Source organism: Oncorhynchus nerka, linkage group LG13 (assembly GCF_034236695.1).
Source record: "Oncorhynchus nerka isolate Pitt River linkage group LG13, Oner_Uvic_2.0, whole genome shotgun sequence".
NCBI classification, from domain to species: domain Eukaryota; kingdom Metazoa; phylum Chordata; class Actinopteri; order Salmoniformes; family Salmonidae; genus Oncorhynchus; species Oncorhynchus nerka.
Genome location: NC_088408.1, coordinates 60,603,343 through 60,621,779, shown reverse-complemented (window position 1 = coordinate 60,621,779; position 18,437 = coordinate 60,603,343). Strand labels below are relative to the sequence as shown.

Here is an 18,437-nt window from a genome sequence, read left to right as displayed (position 1 = left end):
GTGACCATTTGACAAAAACTCTTAAATATCTGCTCTGAATTAAGATTCAAATATGTCTGCAGAAAATAATGAGGTGTCAGCTATGATGACACCTTGACTTAGAACAAAAACTATTTTTGGTTATTGAACTACAGTAACTGAACTGGATTTACACCAGGGAACAGCATTGTGGTAAATAATTACATCATGGGTTTCTGTTCTGTACTGCACAAAAATGCATAATTATGGTTATGAATGTCATTCTCTTCATGGTGACGTATCCTCAACAGGTACACAAAGGCAGAAATATGCAATATCCTTATTTTGCATATTTGGGTATTATCCTACACACAGGCTATTATTTTAATGAGCTCTGCCACCAAACAAGACCAAATTTGGTTGGTCTGGACCAAATCTGAACCAATCATAGACGTCTATATGTTCCACAAGTTTGGACAGCACAGAAGAGCTCAGTAGAGTACAGTATAGTTCATTATAATGTAGTGTACTCAACTCTAGTGGGCTCTACTGTGTATTAGGGGTGTGACGTATAAATTCAATTGGGATCGTTAACTTTTAGAAAAGCTCCCTAACCAATCGTTTTAGTTTTTCACTAAATTAAAATCACAGTGCAGTTAACTTAGCACTAACAGGTCCCGATCACCATCATAAAGGGGTGAAAACGAATTAAACAAATACCTAATGCAGCAATGCTGTAACGTTAGGAGGAAATCCGTATCTTTCAAATTATTTGCCACGGATATAAAGCGCTCCGCTCGTCATTAACAGTTGGAAAAATGTCAGAGTGAGACAGTGAAGCGGCAGCAGCAAAATCCTGTATGGGAATACTTTGAGAAATTAAATGAGAAGGTGGTGAAATCTGCTAACCTTGCGAGGTGAAATTGAGCTACAGTGGCAATACAGGTGCAACGCTGAAAGGGAGGGAACATGAGACCCAACCCGTTGCTGGCAGCAGTGCGATAAGGGACGTAAGTGAGAGAAATCACAGCACCGACTACAGAAAGTATTGCAATTGATATGCAGACATTGTCAATGGTAGAGGATGACGGCTTCAATGTCCGAATGGCATATCTATAACCAGACGGAAGATGCCGAAAAAAACCGCGACAGCCCGGATGGAGAAATTGTATGATTGCTCTGCAAGTAAAAAGCGCGCGCTCTTAAACACCATGCGTGGCGTTAACAGCAGATTGTTGGCCATCTATGAACAAGCTGTCATGCATCACTGAACCGAGCCATCACACAGCCCATGTACTGACATCTGAGAACATGGAGGAGAGGCACCCAGCAGGAAACCTAAAACGACATTTAACTACCATTGTTGCCGTGTGTGTGGGGGACAGTAGTAAGAGTGCAGTCTGGTAGGTATCCAGGACTTCAGTAGATTGAACTGCATTGCCAACTAGCGGTCAAAACGCAGGATCATATCTGAATCACGTCATTTTAGGATTTTTCTTATGGTTTAAACTTTAACAAAATTGTACACTTGTCACATCCCTACCACAGATTGAACAACGAGACAGATATTTCACTGGATGTACACTACCGGTCAAAAGTTTTAAAACACCTAGTCATTCAAGAGTTTTTCAATATTTTACTATTTTCTACATAATAGAAAATAATAGTGCAGACAACAACACTATGAAATAACACGTCTTAAATTAATGGACTGTCGTTTCTCTTTGCTTATTTGAGCCGTTCTTGCCATAATATGGACTCGGTCTTTTACCAAATATCTATCTATCTTCTGTATACCACCCCTACCTTGTCACAACACAACTGATTGGCTCAAACGCATTAAGGAAAGACATTCCACACATTAATTTAAGGCACACCTGTTAATTGAAATGCATTCCATTTGACAACCCCATGGAGCTGGTTGAGAGAATGCCAAGTGTGCAATGCAAAGCGGTCATCAAGGCAAATGGTGGCTATTTTAATTTGTATAACACTTGTTACTACATGATTCCATGTGTTATTTCATAGTTCTGATGTATATTATTCTACAATGTAGAACATGTAGAAAATAGTAAAATAAAGAAAAACCCTTGAATGACTAGGTGTTCTAAAACTTTTGACAGGTAGTGTATAAATATGAAGCATCAGCTTGACATTTCCACTGACAGGCAGGGGGAGAAGATTGAACGAGATGGATTTTGGCCTACATTTTCTCATTGATCTAACATTTGCGCTCAATACAGTTCTCTGTTCACAAAACTAGAATATGTTATGAACAGTTTGGACTAAGTTCTGTAGACTTTCGTTTTTTTTATTTTTTATCGTGCTGTGTAGAACGAGTGCAAAGGTGAATTGAGATATTGCACACGTGCACTTCGGAGTAGGCGTTCCCTAACGGAAATATGCAGATGTATGCTAAAACGCGCCAATAGGATCACGCTAGCACATGCTTGGCTCTGCCCACCTTGCTTGTTCTGCCCACTAGGAATCATTTGTTCCCACTGGAAATGACAGGTACTGGTCTATCTTGGTTTAGTTATAAATCTACTGTGTACTGTACTGAACTCTACTTTTCTTTGTCACGATACCAGAATTTTGACTTAGAAACCAGGTTAAGGTTTAGTATCATGATACTAAAAAACAATAAAAAAGAAACCAAAGTCACAGAAAGATCCAGACAAACTCAGATAACGCTCTGTTCAATTGTTGAGCTTCTTTTGAGTTCAATATCATTAAATTACACTTTTTTTTACATCAACAGGCAGCCATGAATGCATTAGTGAATCAATCATAAAATCAATCTAACTACATAACATAATAGTATCCATTTATTATGAACAAAAATATAAACGCAACATTTTAATTGATTTTACGGAGTTAGTTCATATGAGGAAATCAGTCAATTGAAATAAATTCATTAGGTCCTAATCTATTGATTTCACATGACTGGGAACACAGATATGCATCTTTTAGACAGATACCTTTAAAAAAAAAATGGGGCTTACAATGGGCCTCAGGATCTCATTACAGTATTTTTGCATTCAAATTGCCATCAATAAAATGCTTATGCTTGGCCATACTTTATAACCCCACCGCCACCATGGGACACTCTGTTCACAACGTTGACATCAGCAAACCGCTCGCCCACGAGACGCTCTACGGTTATGAGACTGGTTGGACGTACTGCCAAATTCTCTAAAATGACGGAGACGGCTTATGGTAGAGAAAAGAACATTCAATTCTCTGGCAACAGCTCTAGTGGACATTCCTGCAGTCAGCATGCCAATTACACGCTTCCGCAAAACTTGAGACATCTGTGGCATTATGTTGTGTGAAAAAACTGCACATTTTAAAAGTGGCCTTTTATTGTCCCCAGCACAAGGTGCCCCTTTGTATTGATCATGCTGTTTAATCAGCTTCTTGATATGCCACACCTGTCAGGTGGATAGATTATCTTGGCAAATGAGAAATGCTCACTAACAGGGATGTAAAACACATTTGTGCAAACAATTTTAGAGAAATAAGCTTTTTGTGTTCATATTTCTGTTCAGTGAATTTGAATGGTAAATCTTTATTTTTAAACTGGGTAAATTGAGATGTAGCCTAGGCCTATTCAAACAGGAGTGTGTGCATGCATTAAGTAACGGAGCGTGTTTTGGCTGATTTCATGGGGCTACAGATGAATCAACTTGCAACCTGTTTCATTGGACTGATCAACAACATTTAAATAGAAATTAGCTTAATTTATAAACGTGTGAGCTGTCTCTTTAACCAGTAATGGCATAGTTCAAGAGAGAACAGGGAGGCTGCCCATCAGAGCCCCATTCACACATTCTGTTCGCTGAGGCAATAGATCTTTGGGAGGGACCAATAAAGTTTGTGGGAATCAACTTTGGGTAAAGCGACTTTCAGTATCATAATCAGTCACATTGACCCCAAAACACATGGAGTTGGATACAGTGCCGGAAAGAGGAGAATGTTAGCTTCCTTATGAGACCAACATGAGCTCTCTCTACTCCAAATATCAAGCGAGTTATGTGCCATTCACAGAAGGTTGGTGGCACCTTCATTTGGGAGGATGGGCTCGAGGTAATGGCTAGAGCGAAATCATATCAAACACATGGTTTCTGTGCGTTTAAAGCCATTCCATTCACTCTGTTCCATCCATTATTTTGATCCGTCCTCCCCTATGCAGCCTCCATTAGTGCCATTTACATGCGGAACATCACCAAACCATGAAATCCACATGACGTGTCCGTGTTCTTCTTACACACACAAAATTACATCTTGCTCTCACTATACAGACATAGTGTCCATCTGCATCGTTGTCGTGCACAAATATTCATACACGATCACATGTATACGTTTGTACACATACAAGCAACGGGATACACATTGGCTACATTCACTTATTTTCACACACGTACACGCACATGCAGTATGTGTGACAGAGAAACTCATACTGCGAAACATGTGTGAGGACTACGTGTGGTGTGCACGCGTTCGTGGCGCATGTGCACATGCATGTGCAGACAAATGCATGCACATCCCATGTAGTCCTCGCACATATCATGGTTGTGACCCTTACTTTTTCCATGTCAGATTACATTCGGGGAGAAGGCTTGGTAGGATAAATAATTAGCGCGTTAAATAACATCTCTTTATAAAATACGTGTCGCAGAATGTGTATAGGCTATACTCAAACAAATAGTTTCAGTCTGACACGTCCCCGAGCACAGAGTAAACTACATCTGAAAAGAGCTAAAACAGGGAAGAGGATGGAGGAGATGAGAGCTAAAAAGGGTCAGAGTAAGCTCTGGGCTCTCTAAGCAGCAACTAAAATGAGAAATGTTAAAGAAAATATGTCCACACGCGTCCCCAGATAGTGAGGACTGATCGTCTTTTTTTGGATCCAATTTGTGTGGGAGTCTTTGTCGCTGGTCCGCTGGCTTGAGCTGACGAACGTTTGATACAATTCTAAGTATCAAGATTCAGGAAGACACCAAGTTCATGCATCAATATTTTGTACTTGTGCCACACAGAGGACTTGGTCTGAAATTGTCGGTAGCACCCGGTTGTCTGCCCTTTTTAAATCCAGGGTTCCATCCTGGGAGCGGCATTGCATGGACATTGGCGAAGTTGTTGACATAGTGGACGATTCGATGAATGTCCTCGTAGTACAGCACCTGTTTGCTGGCGAGACGACCACCACACGACTTCTTCCTTGGAACCACACCATGTTCCTTGTAGAACTTTATCACTGCTGTCAGCTTATTTGTAGAAATTCTGAAACCAGAAAATAAATGACTTAAAACAAGCCTTTAATATGTGCTGAAAGGAACAATGTATTCTGAGCTCTTATTTCTATTCATGATACAGCCTACTACTCATTCTTCCTGAAGTACCTCATTACCACTGTTGCAGCTCCAATAATAACAGAAAACATCCAAGTTGTATTACTCTAAAGAAAACTTAAGTGTAGGAACTTGAATGTTTCTCTTCAGATTTGCTTGCCATCAAGGAAATATGTCCTCTGATGTTTCCTTTGTGTTTGTTTGCTCCTTTTAGAGCTGAACGTTTTCTTGTAGAGGTTTTTGGAAAAAGCTACTAGTTTTTTCTCTGGAAAAGTAAGATAACAATATATAATTCTTTAACATTCAGTCATTGTCATCTATTTTGGCCAATACATTTTCAAATATCAATAATTACACAACCTGCACTCATTCAAATGCATACGTGAACACACACAAACAGTACACAGTTTTACCAGTATTGATGAAGGTATTTGATAATGTTATTGATGGCCATTTCATGCATTTATGTAACCTGTCTTTAGGACAAATATAAGCACCCACCACACACGCACAGGTCGAATAAGTTACTGCAAATATTTTAAGGTCTCGCTCTCGGCTTTAATACGCTAGCTAGCTAGTCAGTCTATTTGTCTCATCACACAAACACACAGCAAACTAAACTAGACTAATAGTTGAATGGCAAGCACTTACCATTGGTGAGTTCATTAAAACTGGTCACGTCTCGACCATCTCCTTGGGGGTAAAAAGCAAATAGCAGGGCCTCCCTTCATTGGACTTGCAAGTGCACCTGAACTCAAACCTTTTCAATTTCTTGTCCAGAATCACTGACATATTACCCCTCAACCGACTGAAGCACCGTAATTGAAAGAGCCAACATTAACGGGTGGTCTTCTTCGGTTGCCTCAAGGGGCTTGGCCTCAACATCGGTGAGCTCGTCTGACTCGGTGTCTGTGCTGTCTGTAGTCGCTGATGGACACACTCTCTGGCTCAGGTGTCAAAATGTAGTCGCCAATAATTGGCAGCCTGATCGTCTGAAACAGCTCCCAGCACAACATTATTATTTCCTGCGAATCCATTGATGCAGTAGAAATCTAAGCTAGCTAGCTAAGGTGTAGGCAGTAGTAACAGTGTGACTAAGTGTAACCGACGTGAAATGGCTAGCTAGTTAGCGGTGGTGTGCGCTAATAGCGTTTCAATTGGTGACGTCACTCACTCTGAGACCTTAAAGTAGTTGTTCCCCTTGCTCTGCAAGGGCCGCGGCTTTTGTGGCACGATGGGTAACGATGCTTCGTGGGTGTCAGTTGTTGATGTGTGCAGAGGTTCGAGCCCAGGTAGGGGCAAGGAAAGTGACAGAAGCTATACTGTTACATATGCATGATGGGTTTTTGACAGATGTTAAGAAACAGTGTAGCCTGCGGTAAAGTTTTTGTTTTCTGCGGATAATACACTACTGTACGAAAATAATACAATTGAATAGCCTATTGCAGCTTCATTCAAAATATATACAGTGTTTTTCAATGCTGGATCATTTTTGTTGGTACCCTTCCCCAGATCTGTGCCTCGACACAATTCTGTCTCGGAGCTCTACGGACAATTCCTTCGACCTCATGGCTTGGTTTCTGCTTTGACATGCACTGTCAGCTGTGAGACCTTATATAGACAGGTGTATGCCTTTCCAAATCATGTCCAATCAATTTAATTTACCACAGGTGGACTCCAATCAAGTTGTAGAAACATTAAGGATGATCAATGGAAACCGGATGCACCTGAACTCAATTTCGAGTCTCATAGCAAAGGGTCTGAATACTTATGTAAATAAGGCATTTCATTTTTTTTAAATGTTTTTTTGCAAAAATGTCTAAACCGGTTTTCGCTGTCATTATGGGGTATATATATATATTTTTTTTTTAAATCAATTTTAGAATAAGGCTGTAACATAACAAAAATGGAGTCAATATACTTTCCGAATGCACTGTATGAAGGGCCTACATGACAAGTTCAGTTTCTCATTCATAGCCTAACAATGCATATCAAGTGCGCTGTTTAGCTCACATCTGAAGGGGGGGTGGGGGCATTTAGGACGTCTTTTAGGACGTCTTTTAATGCGGAACGCCAAAATATGATTATGATCACACTTCCTCAATTCAAATATTATCGCTACACTTCCGTCATAACTGAAAAAATGTATTGAAAAAATAATAATTACAGGGGGGCAGTTTGGAAAAAAAACTAATCCTGTCAGAATCGTACTACTCCTTCACTCTGACTCATCCCAAACCATCTCCATTGGGTTGAGGGCGGGGGATTGTGGAGGCCAGGTCATCTGATGCAGCACTCGATCACTCTCCTTCTTGGTCAAATAGCCCTTACACAGCCTGGTGGTGTGTTTGGATCATTGTCCTGTTGAAAAACAAATGACAGTCTCACTAAGCGCAAACCAGATGGGATGGCGTATTGCAGCAGAATGCTGTGGTAGCCATGCTGGTTAAGTGTGCCTTGAATTCAAAATAAATCACTGACCGTGTCACCACCAAAGCACCCCCACACCACCTCTTCCATGCGGGAAATACACATGCGGAGATCATCCGTTCACCTACTCTGCATCTCACAAAGACACGGCGGTTACAAATGTCAAATTTCCACCAGTCTGATGTCCATTGCTCGTGTTTCTTGGCCAAAGCAAGTCTCTTCTTCTTATTGGTGTCCTTTAGTAGTGGTTTCTTTGCATCAATTAGACCATGAAGGCCTGATTCAGGCAGTCTCCTCTGAACAGTTGATGTGCTTGTTACTTGAATTCTGTAAAGCATTTATTTGGACTGCAATCTGGCATACAGTTAACTCTATTGAATGTATCCTCTGCAGCAGAGGTAACTCTGGGTCTTCCTTTCCTGTGGCGGTCCTCATGAGAGCCAGTTTCATCATAGCGCTTGATGGTTTTTGCGAATGCACTTGAAGAAACTCTTAAAGTTCTTGACATTTTCCAGATTAAGACATGAAGGTCAGTCAAAGTAATGATGGACTGTCATTTCTCTGCTTATTTGAGCTGTTCTTGACATTTACCCTATTTGGTAAAAGACTATCTTCTGTATACCACCCCTACCTTGTCACAACACAACTGATTGGAATTTCTTAATGTGTTTGAGACAATGAACTTAACAAGGTACACCAGTTAATTGAAATGCATTCCAGGTGACTACCTCGTGAAGCTGGCTGAGAGAATGCCAATAGTGTGTAAAACGGTCATCAAGGCAAAGTGTGGCTACTTTGAAAAATCTCCTAAAATATATTTAACACTATTGGTTACTACATAATTCCATGTGTTATTTCATAGTTTTGATGTCTTCACTAATATTCTACAATGTAGAAAATAGTACAAATAAATTAAACCCTGGAATGAGTAGGTGTGTCCTAAATTTTGACTGGTACTGTACATATCCAAACCAGAAGCCATGGATTACAGGCATAATCTGCACCGAGCTAAAAGCTAGAGCGGCAGCTTTCAAGGAGCGGGACACTAGTCTGGATGCTTATAAGAAATCCCGCTATGCCCTCAGACGAACCATGAAACAGGCAAAGCGTCAATACAGAACAAAGGTTGAATCCTACTACAACGGCTCTGGCACTCGTTGGATGTGGCAGGGTTTACGGACTACGAAGGGAAACCCAGCCGCGAGCTGCCAAATGATGCACGCTTACCTTTTATGCTTGCTTCAAGGCAAGCAACACTAAAGCACACAAGAGCACCAGCTGTTCCGAACGACTGTGTGATCACGCTCTCCGTAGCCGATGTGAGCAAGACCTTTAGACAAGTCAACATTCACAATGCCGTGGGGCCAGACGGATTACCAGGGCGTGTACTCAGTGCATGCGCGGACCAACTGGCAAGTGTCTTCACTGACATTTTCAACCTCTCCCTGACCGAGTCTAATAACTACATGTTGCAAGCAGACCACCATAGTCCCTGTGCCAAAGAATGCCTGCCTAAATTACTACCACCCCGTAGCACTGGGCTAGCCATGGCTCACATCAACACCATCATCCCGGAAACCTGAGACCCACTCCAATTTCCAACAGATCCACAGATGACGCAATCTCAATCAACACTGACCTTTCCCACCTGGACAAAAGGAACACCTATGTGAGAATGCTGTTCATTGACTACAGCTCAGTGTTCAACACCATAGTGCCCACAAAGCTCCTCACTAAGCTAAGGACCCTGGGACTAAACACCTCCCTCTGCAACTGAATCCCGGACGGGCTGCCCCCAGGTGGTAAGGGTAGGCAACAACACGTCTGCCACGCTGATCCTCAACACCGGGGCCCCTCAGGGGTGCATGCTTAGTCCCCTCCTGTACTCCCTGTTCACCCACAACTTCAGGGCCAAACACAACTCCAACACCATCCTTAAGTTTGCTGATGACAACAGTGGTAGGCCTGATCAACGACAACCATGAGACAGCCTATAGGTAGGAGGTCAGAGACCTGGCATTGTGGAGCCAGGACAACAACCTCTCCCTCAATGTGAGCAAGACAAAGGAGCTGTTCGTGGACTACAGGAAAAGGAGGGCCGAACAGGCCCCCATTAACATCGACGGGGCTGTAGTGGAGCGGGTTGAAAGTTTCAAGTTCCTTGGAGACGGAATAGATTTGGCCTGGGTCCCCAGATCCTCAAAAAGTTCTACAGCTGCAGTATCAAGAGCATTCTGACCGGTTGCGCCACCACCTGTTATGCTAACTGCCATCCAGGACCAATATACTAGGCGGTGTCAGAAAAAAGTATCCTAAACTAAATAGAAGTGTTGATATTAGTTCTTATGTTTATGTATTTCAAATACATTTAAGACTTTTTCTGGTAGATGTTTTCTAAGAATCCTTTTCCAACTCTTTGACAAGAATGCATTTTTTAAATAACTCTTTTGCTTTTATTTGACACCCACTTTGACATGCTCCTAGAAACCTCACGTTGGTGATCATGGGTCTTTTTACATAGAGCCCGACCAATGTATAGGTTCATCAATATTATCGGCTGGTATTGGCCTTTTAGCGCTATATCGGTATTGGCTGATAATTCCACCGATGACCGATATTCAATTTATAGGAAGAAAAGGCTACACATTTTTTCCTGCGAAACTGCACATCACCATCTTCTGTCTTTTGTGGCACCAATGTAAGGGTTTATAGCAGGGGAAACAGTGTTGCAGTAGTCTAGTGTGTGGTGTGGAAATAATGACAAGAGACCCTGGGGAGCTTTGCGTTCACGCTGCCTTAAAGGGAACCGGACTAAGGAATTAAAGCGAACCGAACTCAGACCATCTCTTGATGGTCTCCATTCGGTTCGCTTCGGGGGCTCTTTTGGAGGGGTCTGAGTCCCTTTGGAGTGTTCACACTGCACAAAAATGTAAGCAAACAGCACTGAGTTCACAACAACTGTCAAAGGGACCAAGTGTGAAAACACCCTTAGGCTCAAATTGTGTTTGTTGATTCTAGCAAATAATTCTACTTCACTGGCTAGCTGAGGGTTTCTCAGCCAGTTACAACACATCAATGGAGTTGAGTGATAGACAAGTGTGTGGACTGTATCTCTGACTACGTTGAGTCATTGTCAGTCGATACTTCTAAAAATATTCATTCTACCTATGTTTGTCCTCTGTAGCTGTGCGGCTTTGTTTGCTGAAATCTATATTTTTTAATAAACCGTTAATCAAATACAACCACCGACTGTTTCCCCATATCGACTGACAGCGACTCGATGTAGTCGGGAGGTACACTCCTGCCCACAGTAGAGTAGAGTAGAGCTCTTCACGAATCCACCTGTATGCGAATACCCAAGACCCAATCCTGGACCCGAGAGGATCCGGAATTCTAAATAATGTCACAGGTCTGAGTTGGATTTGATATGATCGTCACGGGTCTACGGTATGTGTAATTTTGACTGACTTGTCCGGAAGGATCTGAACGTGACTGCTTCAGTAGAGAGCAAGAGAGAAATGATATAATTTATGCTGCCTCTTGCTTTTTACAAGAGTGGAGCGTGTAGCTTGTTGTTGGCCGATCCATGAGTCATCAAAGCGGCAATAGGCTACAGTCATAGAGCCTCGCTCTGTGTGTTGCAAAAGTAAGGAGATATCTAATCAATGGAAGATGGAATTAAAATGACAAAATTATAAGTTAAAGGAGAAGGATAGGCTACAATGACCAAGAGCCAACAGGTAGGCTGCTAGTTAATATTCTGAATGGAGTGATTTGTAACTAGGATAAGAAAGTGCATGCACTGCAGCCTCAGTTAGCCTACCTACCTAATTTCTCACGGTTTGATCCAGTCAAGACCAATACTACATAATCATACGATGATAAATAATCTAGCTATGTCAGCTATTAGCCTACTATAGCGCGAGTCGGCTTGGTTGGTTGCTGTCTCATCTCTCGCTTCCTCCTCCCCGTGTCACTCGCTCACAGTACAGCCCCTCCCTGCCTGTTAGAGCGGCACATCTCTCCCTCCATCCTCTCCCTTTAATAAAAAATAAAACAATTCTGCTGCTTCCCTCACTCGGATCGGAGCGGGTCTGGATCCGACTAGGTCTAGTTGTCCTCAGGTCCATTTCGGAACGGGTCCAACTTAGAATTGTGATGAGGCATATCTGGGAAAGGGTATACAATCATTTCTGCATCATTGGGAAATTTAAAAAATGACACTACCCAGACTCTGCCTAGAGCTGGCCATCCAACCAAACAACCTGGCAAAAAGGACCTTGATCAGGGAGGTGACCAAGAACCCGACCACTCTGAGAGAACTACAGAGTTCCTTGGCCGAGAAGGGAGAACATGATAAAAGGACAACAGTCTCTACAGCAGTTCACCAATCTGGGCTTTATGGGAGAATGGCCAGACAGAAGTCACTCCTGAGAAAAAGGCATGACAGTGTTACGCCCCTGAAAACAGGGGAGAAATAATCACGAGAGTGATACGGTGTTGTATTCTCAAGTCAACATTTAGTTCAATGAGAAAAAGACCGCGAATTTCCCCAGGAATATGGGTGGAGACCAGAGCAATCGATCTCCGGCTCATAGATTAAAAGCATTTCGTAGATCACAGATTAACACTTTTAGGCACCACAAAATAAAGTAATCAATATAACGTTTACACATTACTCTCACAATTCGTACCCTTTGACAGATTTGAACTAACACAATTATATGAATGTTATCAAACTCTATCAACTAATACTGAATGCATATTTTAACCTTAGATGTTTTAAGATCCTCACATACTATGAACTTACTAATACTTTTCAATGTATAACAGGCTATGAATATGTCCTTTAACCTGTCACAACAGCACATCTAGACTTTACAAAAATGCATGTGAAAGACCGGGCATAAGGTAAAAGATTCTGGTCTGATGAGATAAAAATGTAACTCTGACCTGAATGCAAAGCCCATCTAACACCATCCCTACCGTGAAGCACGGTGGTGGCAGCATCATGCTATGAGGATGTTTTTCAGTGGTAGGGACTGGAAGACTGGTAAGGCTAGAGGGAACAATGTCTGGAGCCAAATACAGACAAATCCTTAATGAGAAACTTCTGAGTGGAAACTACCTTGGAATGTACATATTTGCCCCAGTCTAACAGGACAATTCCCCCAAGCAAGACTGGAATGGCTTCAGAACAAGAATGTGAAAATCCTTGAGGCACAGCCAAAGCCCAGACTTGAATCTCACTGAAAATATGTGGAAAGACTTGAAGATTGCTGTTCACCAGCACTCCCCATCACTCTAAGTAGGTTGAGAAAATGTGCCAGAAATAATGAGGGAAGAAAATCCCCATATCCAGATATGCAAAGCTTATACAGACACACTCAAGACGACTCAATGCTGTAAAGGTGCTTCTACGAAGTATTGACTCAGGGGTGTGAATACTTATTTAAATGAGATCTCTATTTCATTCAATACATTTGCTAAAACGTCTAAACATGTTTTCACTTCGTCGTTATGGAGTATTGTGTGTAGATGGGGGAGAAATTATATTGAATCAATTTTGAATTCAGGCTGTAACACAAAGTGTGGAATAAGGCAGGCGCTAGCTAGGTGGTCCACTGATTATACTGCGCTCTAACGGTACTGTACTTACATTGCCATGCACGACAGCGTGTTCTCCGTGGAGGATAGCTTTCCCAGGTGCAGACATGATACATTCCTTGATATGCATTCTGATAGCGGGCTACGTTTTGGTACAGCGAATTTGCTAAGTAAAATTATTAGTTGTTAGCAAGGTAACTAGCTGGCTAGCCTCCAGACAATTCGCCAGGAAAACGTTATCTGGCAATTATTAGTGATAAGTCAACCACTCCGAATGATGAGGGGTCGTCTATACACAATCCCGATGTATTTTTAAAAGGGATAAAACTTCAGTATGAAGCTGTTGCCACTTAAATAGCTTGCTACCGTAATAATAGTGGAAACATCATGCGACAGTGAACTGTCAACACAACGCAGCCAGCGGGCCATAGCTCTGCTTCATGTCCAATCAGCGCTAGAGGTGAGATGTACAGATCTTTTGCTAGCCAATCAACATCCTACTCTGTCCCTCGTGCCATTGGTCGTGCGACAAGCTGTCCATCCTACGCACATACGGATACCAGGGATAAACAAGAGGCACAACGCGCGTTTTTATATTATGTAAACATGGCTTCAATGATTACCAAACCATCTCACCTACGTTGTATCCTGACAAGGACTAGCAAATGTTTAGCTGTGACTTGGACAAAGACATCATTTGGATCAGAAAGAAGGTAGCTGTATGGACCATCGCTTCTTATACAAATATTTTATCTTGTTTGGTAGCTAGCTAGCTATGTGCCATAGTTATTTGACACACAGTTAGCTTACACATCAGTGGAGGCTGATGGGAAGAGCTATAGGAGGACGGGTTCCATTAATGGATGGAATTGGATAAATGGAACGGAGTCAAACATGTGGTTTGCATAGGTTTTGATACCCTTCATTTATTCTATAACAGCCATTACAATGAGCCTGTCCTCCTATAGCTCCTCCCATCAGCCTCCTATGCTACACATGTAACGTTAGTACTAGTCACACAGGTAGTGCAAGAGAATGGGATAAGAAACACACCTGAAATTGTTGTAGATGACGGCTGACTATGCTAGCCAATAATATTGCCCACAGACAGACAGCTGAAATGATCTTGCCTGCACTGACAGCCAAGCTAGCATAAAGCTCTTGATTATATTTTTCTCCTGTAAAAGTTATGCCTCCAAAACTGACGGAGAAAGCAGGATCCCCAAAATATACACTAAAACTGGTGATAAAGGTGAGTATGCAAGCAAGTTATTGCACATCATATGGTGATTTCAACAAGGAACGCTTTGTTTATCCTCTTCCTGTCATTGCCAAAGGTTTCTCTAGCACTTACACTGGAGAGAGAAGACCCAAGGAAGATCATGTGTTTGAAGCATTGGGAACAACGGATGAGTTGTCATCAGCGATAGGGTAATGTGATGTCCATCCCTTCTATTGGGTCTTATGCTTTGTTCCCCCTTACTGAATTGATTCACCGTCTTGTGTTGTCTTCTGCAGCTTGGCCAGGGAGTTTTGTATCGACAAAGGCCATACATTCACAGATCAACTGGACAAGGTCTGAGTTGTAACTTTTTTCCCGTTCATTTATGGAGAGTAACGACGAACGTTGTCTTGTACTCAACGTTTACCCTTCTAACCCCACAGATTCAGTGTGTCTTACAAGATGTGGGATCCAACATTGCCACACCTCAGTCATCTGCACGAGAAATTCATATAAGTAAATGACTTTGTTGTAAATCATTTTGAAGAATCATTCCACACAGCTTACCCGAGTCAATGGTCTTCTCGTTGTCCTTATACTCTCTCGCACTCCTGCCAACAGAAAAAACTAAGTTCAGTTCCCAACCCGTGGCAGACCTTGAAGGCTGGATTGATGAGTTCACAGAGAAGCTTCCACCACTGACAAACTTCATATTACCTGTAAGCACTCAAACACTGGATGAATCTTTTAGAAAACTGAAATGTTAGTTAAAACGTGATGTGGAATTGTGAGAGGCTTAGAGGGGTTCATATTCCAAATACATGAGCTGACAATATGTTCAAGGTAAAACAGCATGAGGCTGATAAAGGTACTGTAATTGTATTTGTGAATCCATGTGTAAAGCAACTCAATGCATGTGTATGGACTTGTACTACAGTGCATTCGGAAAGTATTCGCACCCCTTGAATTTTTCCGCATTTTGTTAGTTTACAGCCTTATTCTAAAATTGATTAAATGTTTTCTCTAATCTACACACAATACCCCATAATGACAAAGCAAAAACAGGTTTAGACATTTTTGCAAATAAATAAAAATAAATCACATTTACATAAGTATTCAGATCCTTTAGTCAGTACTTTGTTGAAGCACCTTTGGCAGCTATCACAGCCTCGAGTCTTCTTCGGTGTGACGCTACAAGCTTCACACACCGGGTATTTGGGGAGTTTATCCCATTCTTCTCTGCAGATCCTCTTAAGCTGCAGATCGGTGTGATGGGGAGCGTTGCTGCACACCTATTTCAGGTCTCCCCAGAGATACTTCGATCGGGTTTAAGTCCGGGCTCTGGCTCGGCCACTCAAGAACATTTAAGACTTGTCCCGAAGCAACTCCTGAGTTGTCTTGGCTGTGTGCTTAGTGTCGTTGTCCTGTTGCAAGGTGAACCTTCGCCCCAGTCTGAGGTCCTGAGCGCCCTGGAGAAGGTTTTCATCAAGGATCTCTCTGTACTTTGCTCCGTTCATATTTCCCTTTATCCTGACTAGTCTTCCAGTCCCTGCCTCTGAAAAACATCCCCACAGTTTGATGCTGCCACCACCATGCATCACTGTAGGGATGATGCCATGTTTCTTCCAGACGTGACGTTTGGCATTCAGGCCAAAGAGTTCAAACTTGGTTTCATCAGACCAGAGAATCTTGTTTCTCATGGTCTTAGTCCTTTAGGTGCCTTTGGGCAAACTCCAAGCTTGCGGTCATGTGCCTTTTGCTGAGGAGTGGCTTCCGTCTGGCCACTCTACCATAAAGGCCTGATTGGTGGAGTGCTGCAGATGGTTGTCCTTCTGGAAGGTTCTCCCATCTCCACAGAGGAAATCTGGAACTCGGTCAGGGTTTTTGGTCACCTCCCTGACCAAGGCCCTTCTCCCCTGATTGTTCAGATTGGCCGGGCAACCAGCTCTAGGAAGAGTCTTTGTGGTTCCAAACTTCTTCTATTTAAGAATGATGGAGGCCACTGTGTTCTTGGGGACCTTCAATACTGCAGACATTTTTTTTGGTACCCTTCCCCAGATCTGTGCCTCGACATAATCCTGTCTCGGCCCTCTACGGACAATTCCATCAACCTCATGGCTTGGTTTCTGCTCTGACGTGCACTGTCAACTGTGGGACCTTATATGGACGTGTGTCCCTTTCCAAATCATGTTCAATCAATTGGGTTTACCACAAGTGGACTCCAATCAAGAAACATCAAGGATAATCAATGGAAACAGGATGCACCGGAGCTCAATTTTGAGTCTCATAGCGAAGGGTATTCTGAGTATTCGGATACTTATGTAAATAAGGTATGCTTTTTTTTCTCTTTTCTTTTCTTACACATTTGCAAAAAAATTGCTTCATCATTATGGGGTATTGTGTGTAGATTGAGGAAAAATGTTCATTTTAGAATATAGCTGTAATGTGGGAAAAGTCGAGGGGTCTGAACTTTCTGAATGCACTGTGTATATATTGGTTTTATTCATAAGGACCCTTTTTGGGTGAATACATTGTCTGTGCATATTGGTTTGATGTGTTTTTATCTTAACTTCTCTGTCCGGTTAGTCTGGAGGAAAGAGCAGTGCGGCCCTCCACATAGCACGGACAGTGTGTCGCCGAGCAGAACGCAGGTGAGTTCCAACGAATCATACAGTTGTTTAGACCCAACACTGTATAACGTTGTGATCCTGAACGTAGCCCCAGAAACAGTGATAACACTTGTCTTATCTTTCCAGTGTTTCACCTATTGTGCGGTCAGGTGAGGCCGATCCTGATGTTGCCAAATATTTGAACAGGTATTATCCTTGTATAAATGTGCAGATGTATTATCATGCGTTTAAGGAAGTGGTGTACTCTTGTTGATAATCATTTACCTCACGTCTTCCCATAGATTGAGCGACTACCTGTTCACAGTGGCCAGGTACACAGCCATGAAAGAAGGCAACGAGGAGACGATCTACAAAAGACCCGAGTGACACACGTCTACACGTGAAAGATCAAACCGGGGACCTTTGTGGAACAACCTTTGTTCTGCTTCTAGGTTGAATTAATCAATTCATCGGCATTGTTTTATGTGAAACACAGTTCGATGGGTCTAAGTTTAAATACTGTATCTCGTGATGGAACTTTTCCTACATTTCAAATAAACACTTGAATCCAAATTCGACTTTGCTAGAGGCAAAATCTAAACGTACGGACACTTCTTTTGCCATGCGGTACTTTTTAAAATGTTGCAACAACCATTTTTGAACAGGATAATAATAAAATGAGGTTTGATTTTGTAATGACGCGCACAAGTTATAATCCTGTATTGTGTATATGAAGCACAGGTTGTATCACAAGAAGCTTTCAATACAATTTCTTTATCAAGTATTTCAGAGAACTGGATGACTAGCTTTTATCACTCGGCATCAGAAAGTACACTTTTCTAATGAAAACAGATGAGAATCCATTTTGAATGGACCTATATTTGTATAGCATTTCTACAAACTCTTATGCTGTCATCCGATGCTGCAGTAAATAAACTTCTTTCATCATCACATTACCATTATCTTCTACACCTCAAACGTAAAGTGCTGAAGGTCATATTGAAAACCTATTACAACTGGTCCTCAGAACTGTACTGTCGGTTCAGATATCCTCAGTTCACACTGGGCTTTCCAACATCGTTTCAACAACTATGGTGGATGTTTAACCAAGCAAGCATAGTACAGCCCGGTCCGGCTCAGTACTGTGAAAAGGGCTCTGTCTTCCAACTCACACACGGTCACTATCTGGCACCAGGCCTGGCTTTTCTGGGAAATGCTACTGGCCCAGGTCATAAGAGACAGATTGTGATCCTCGTA

At 42.1% G+C, this 18,437-nt stretch overlaps 2 protein-coding genes across 4 annotated transcripts in view; one reads left to right on the top strand and one right to left on the bottom strand.

Moving 5' to 3' along the window:
• Positions 1-13,789, bottom strand: part of mvk (mevalonate kinase) — a 30,126-nt gene extending 16,337 nt beyond the window's left edge. For 2 of the 3 annotated variants that reach the window (XM_065026525.1, XM_065026527.1), the window contains exon 1: positions 13,402-13,789. In XM_065026525.1, coding sequence (XP_064882597.1) covers positions 13,402-13,479 — 78 coding nt within the window. In that variant the 5' untranslated portion in view covers positions 13,480-13,789. The remainder of the gene's footprint in view (positions 1-13,401) is intronic. The other variant, XM_029677518.2, reaches the window with a different exon arrangement.
• Positions 13,790-13,899: 110 nt separating this feature from the next.
• mmab (metabolism of cobalamin associated B) lies at positions 13,900-18,131 on the top strand. The gene is made up of 9 exons (XM_029677520.2): positions 13,900-14,062; positions 14,537-14,601; positions 14,687-14,780; positions 14,868-14,925; positions 15,015-15,087; positions 15,193-15,290; positions 17,158-17,222; positions 17,328-17,387; positions 17,483-18,131. The coding sequence occupies exons 1-9, from the start codon at positions 13,956-13,958 to the stop codon at positions 17,565-17,567; spliced, it is 705 nt and encodes a 234-aa protein (XP_029533380.1). The 5' UTR covers positions 13,900-13,955; the 3' UTR covers positions 17,568-18,131.
• Positions 18,132-18,437: the final 306 nt, after the last annotated feature.

What these genes read in the sequence shown, in the direction of transcription:
- mmab (XM_029677520.2), top strand. Translation starts at nt 13,956, where the DNA reads ATGGCTTCAATGATTACCAAACCATCTCACCTACGTTGTATCCTGACA. An exon ending in CACTAAAACTGGTGATAAAG is followed by an intron (nt 14,602 to 14,686) that starts GTGAGTATGCAA and finishes TCATTGCCAAAG; the next exon opens with GTTTCTCTAGCACTTACACT. An exon ending in TGCACGAGAAATTCATATAA is followed by an intron (nt 15,088 to 15,192) that starts GTAAATGACTTT and finishes TCCTGCCAACAG; the next exon opens with AAAAAACTAAGTTCAGTTCC.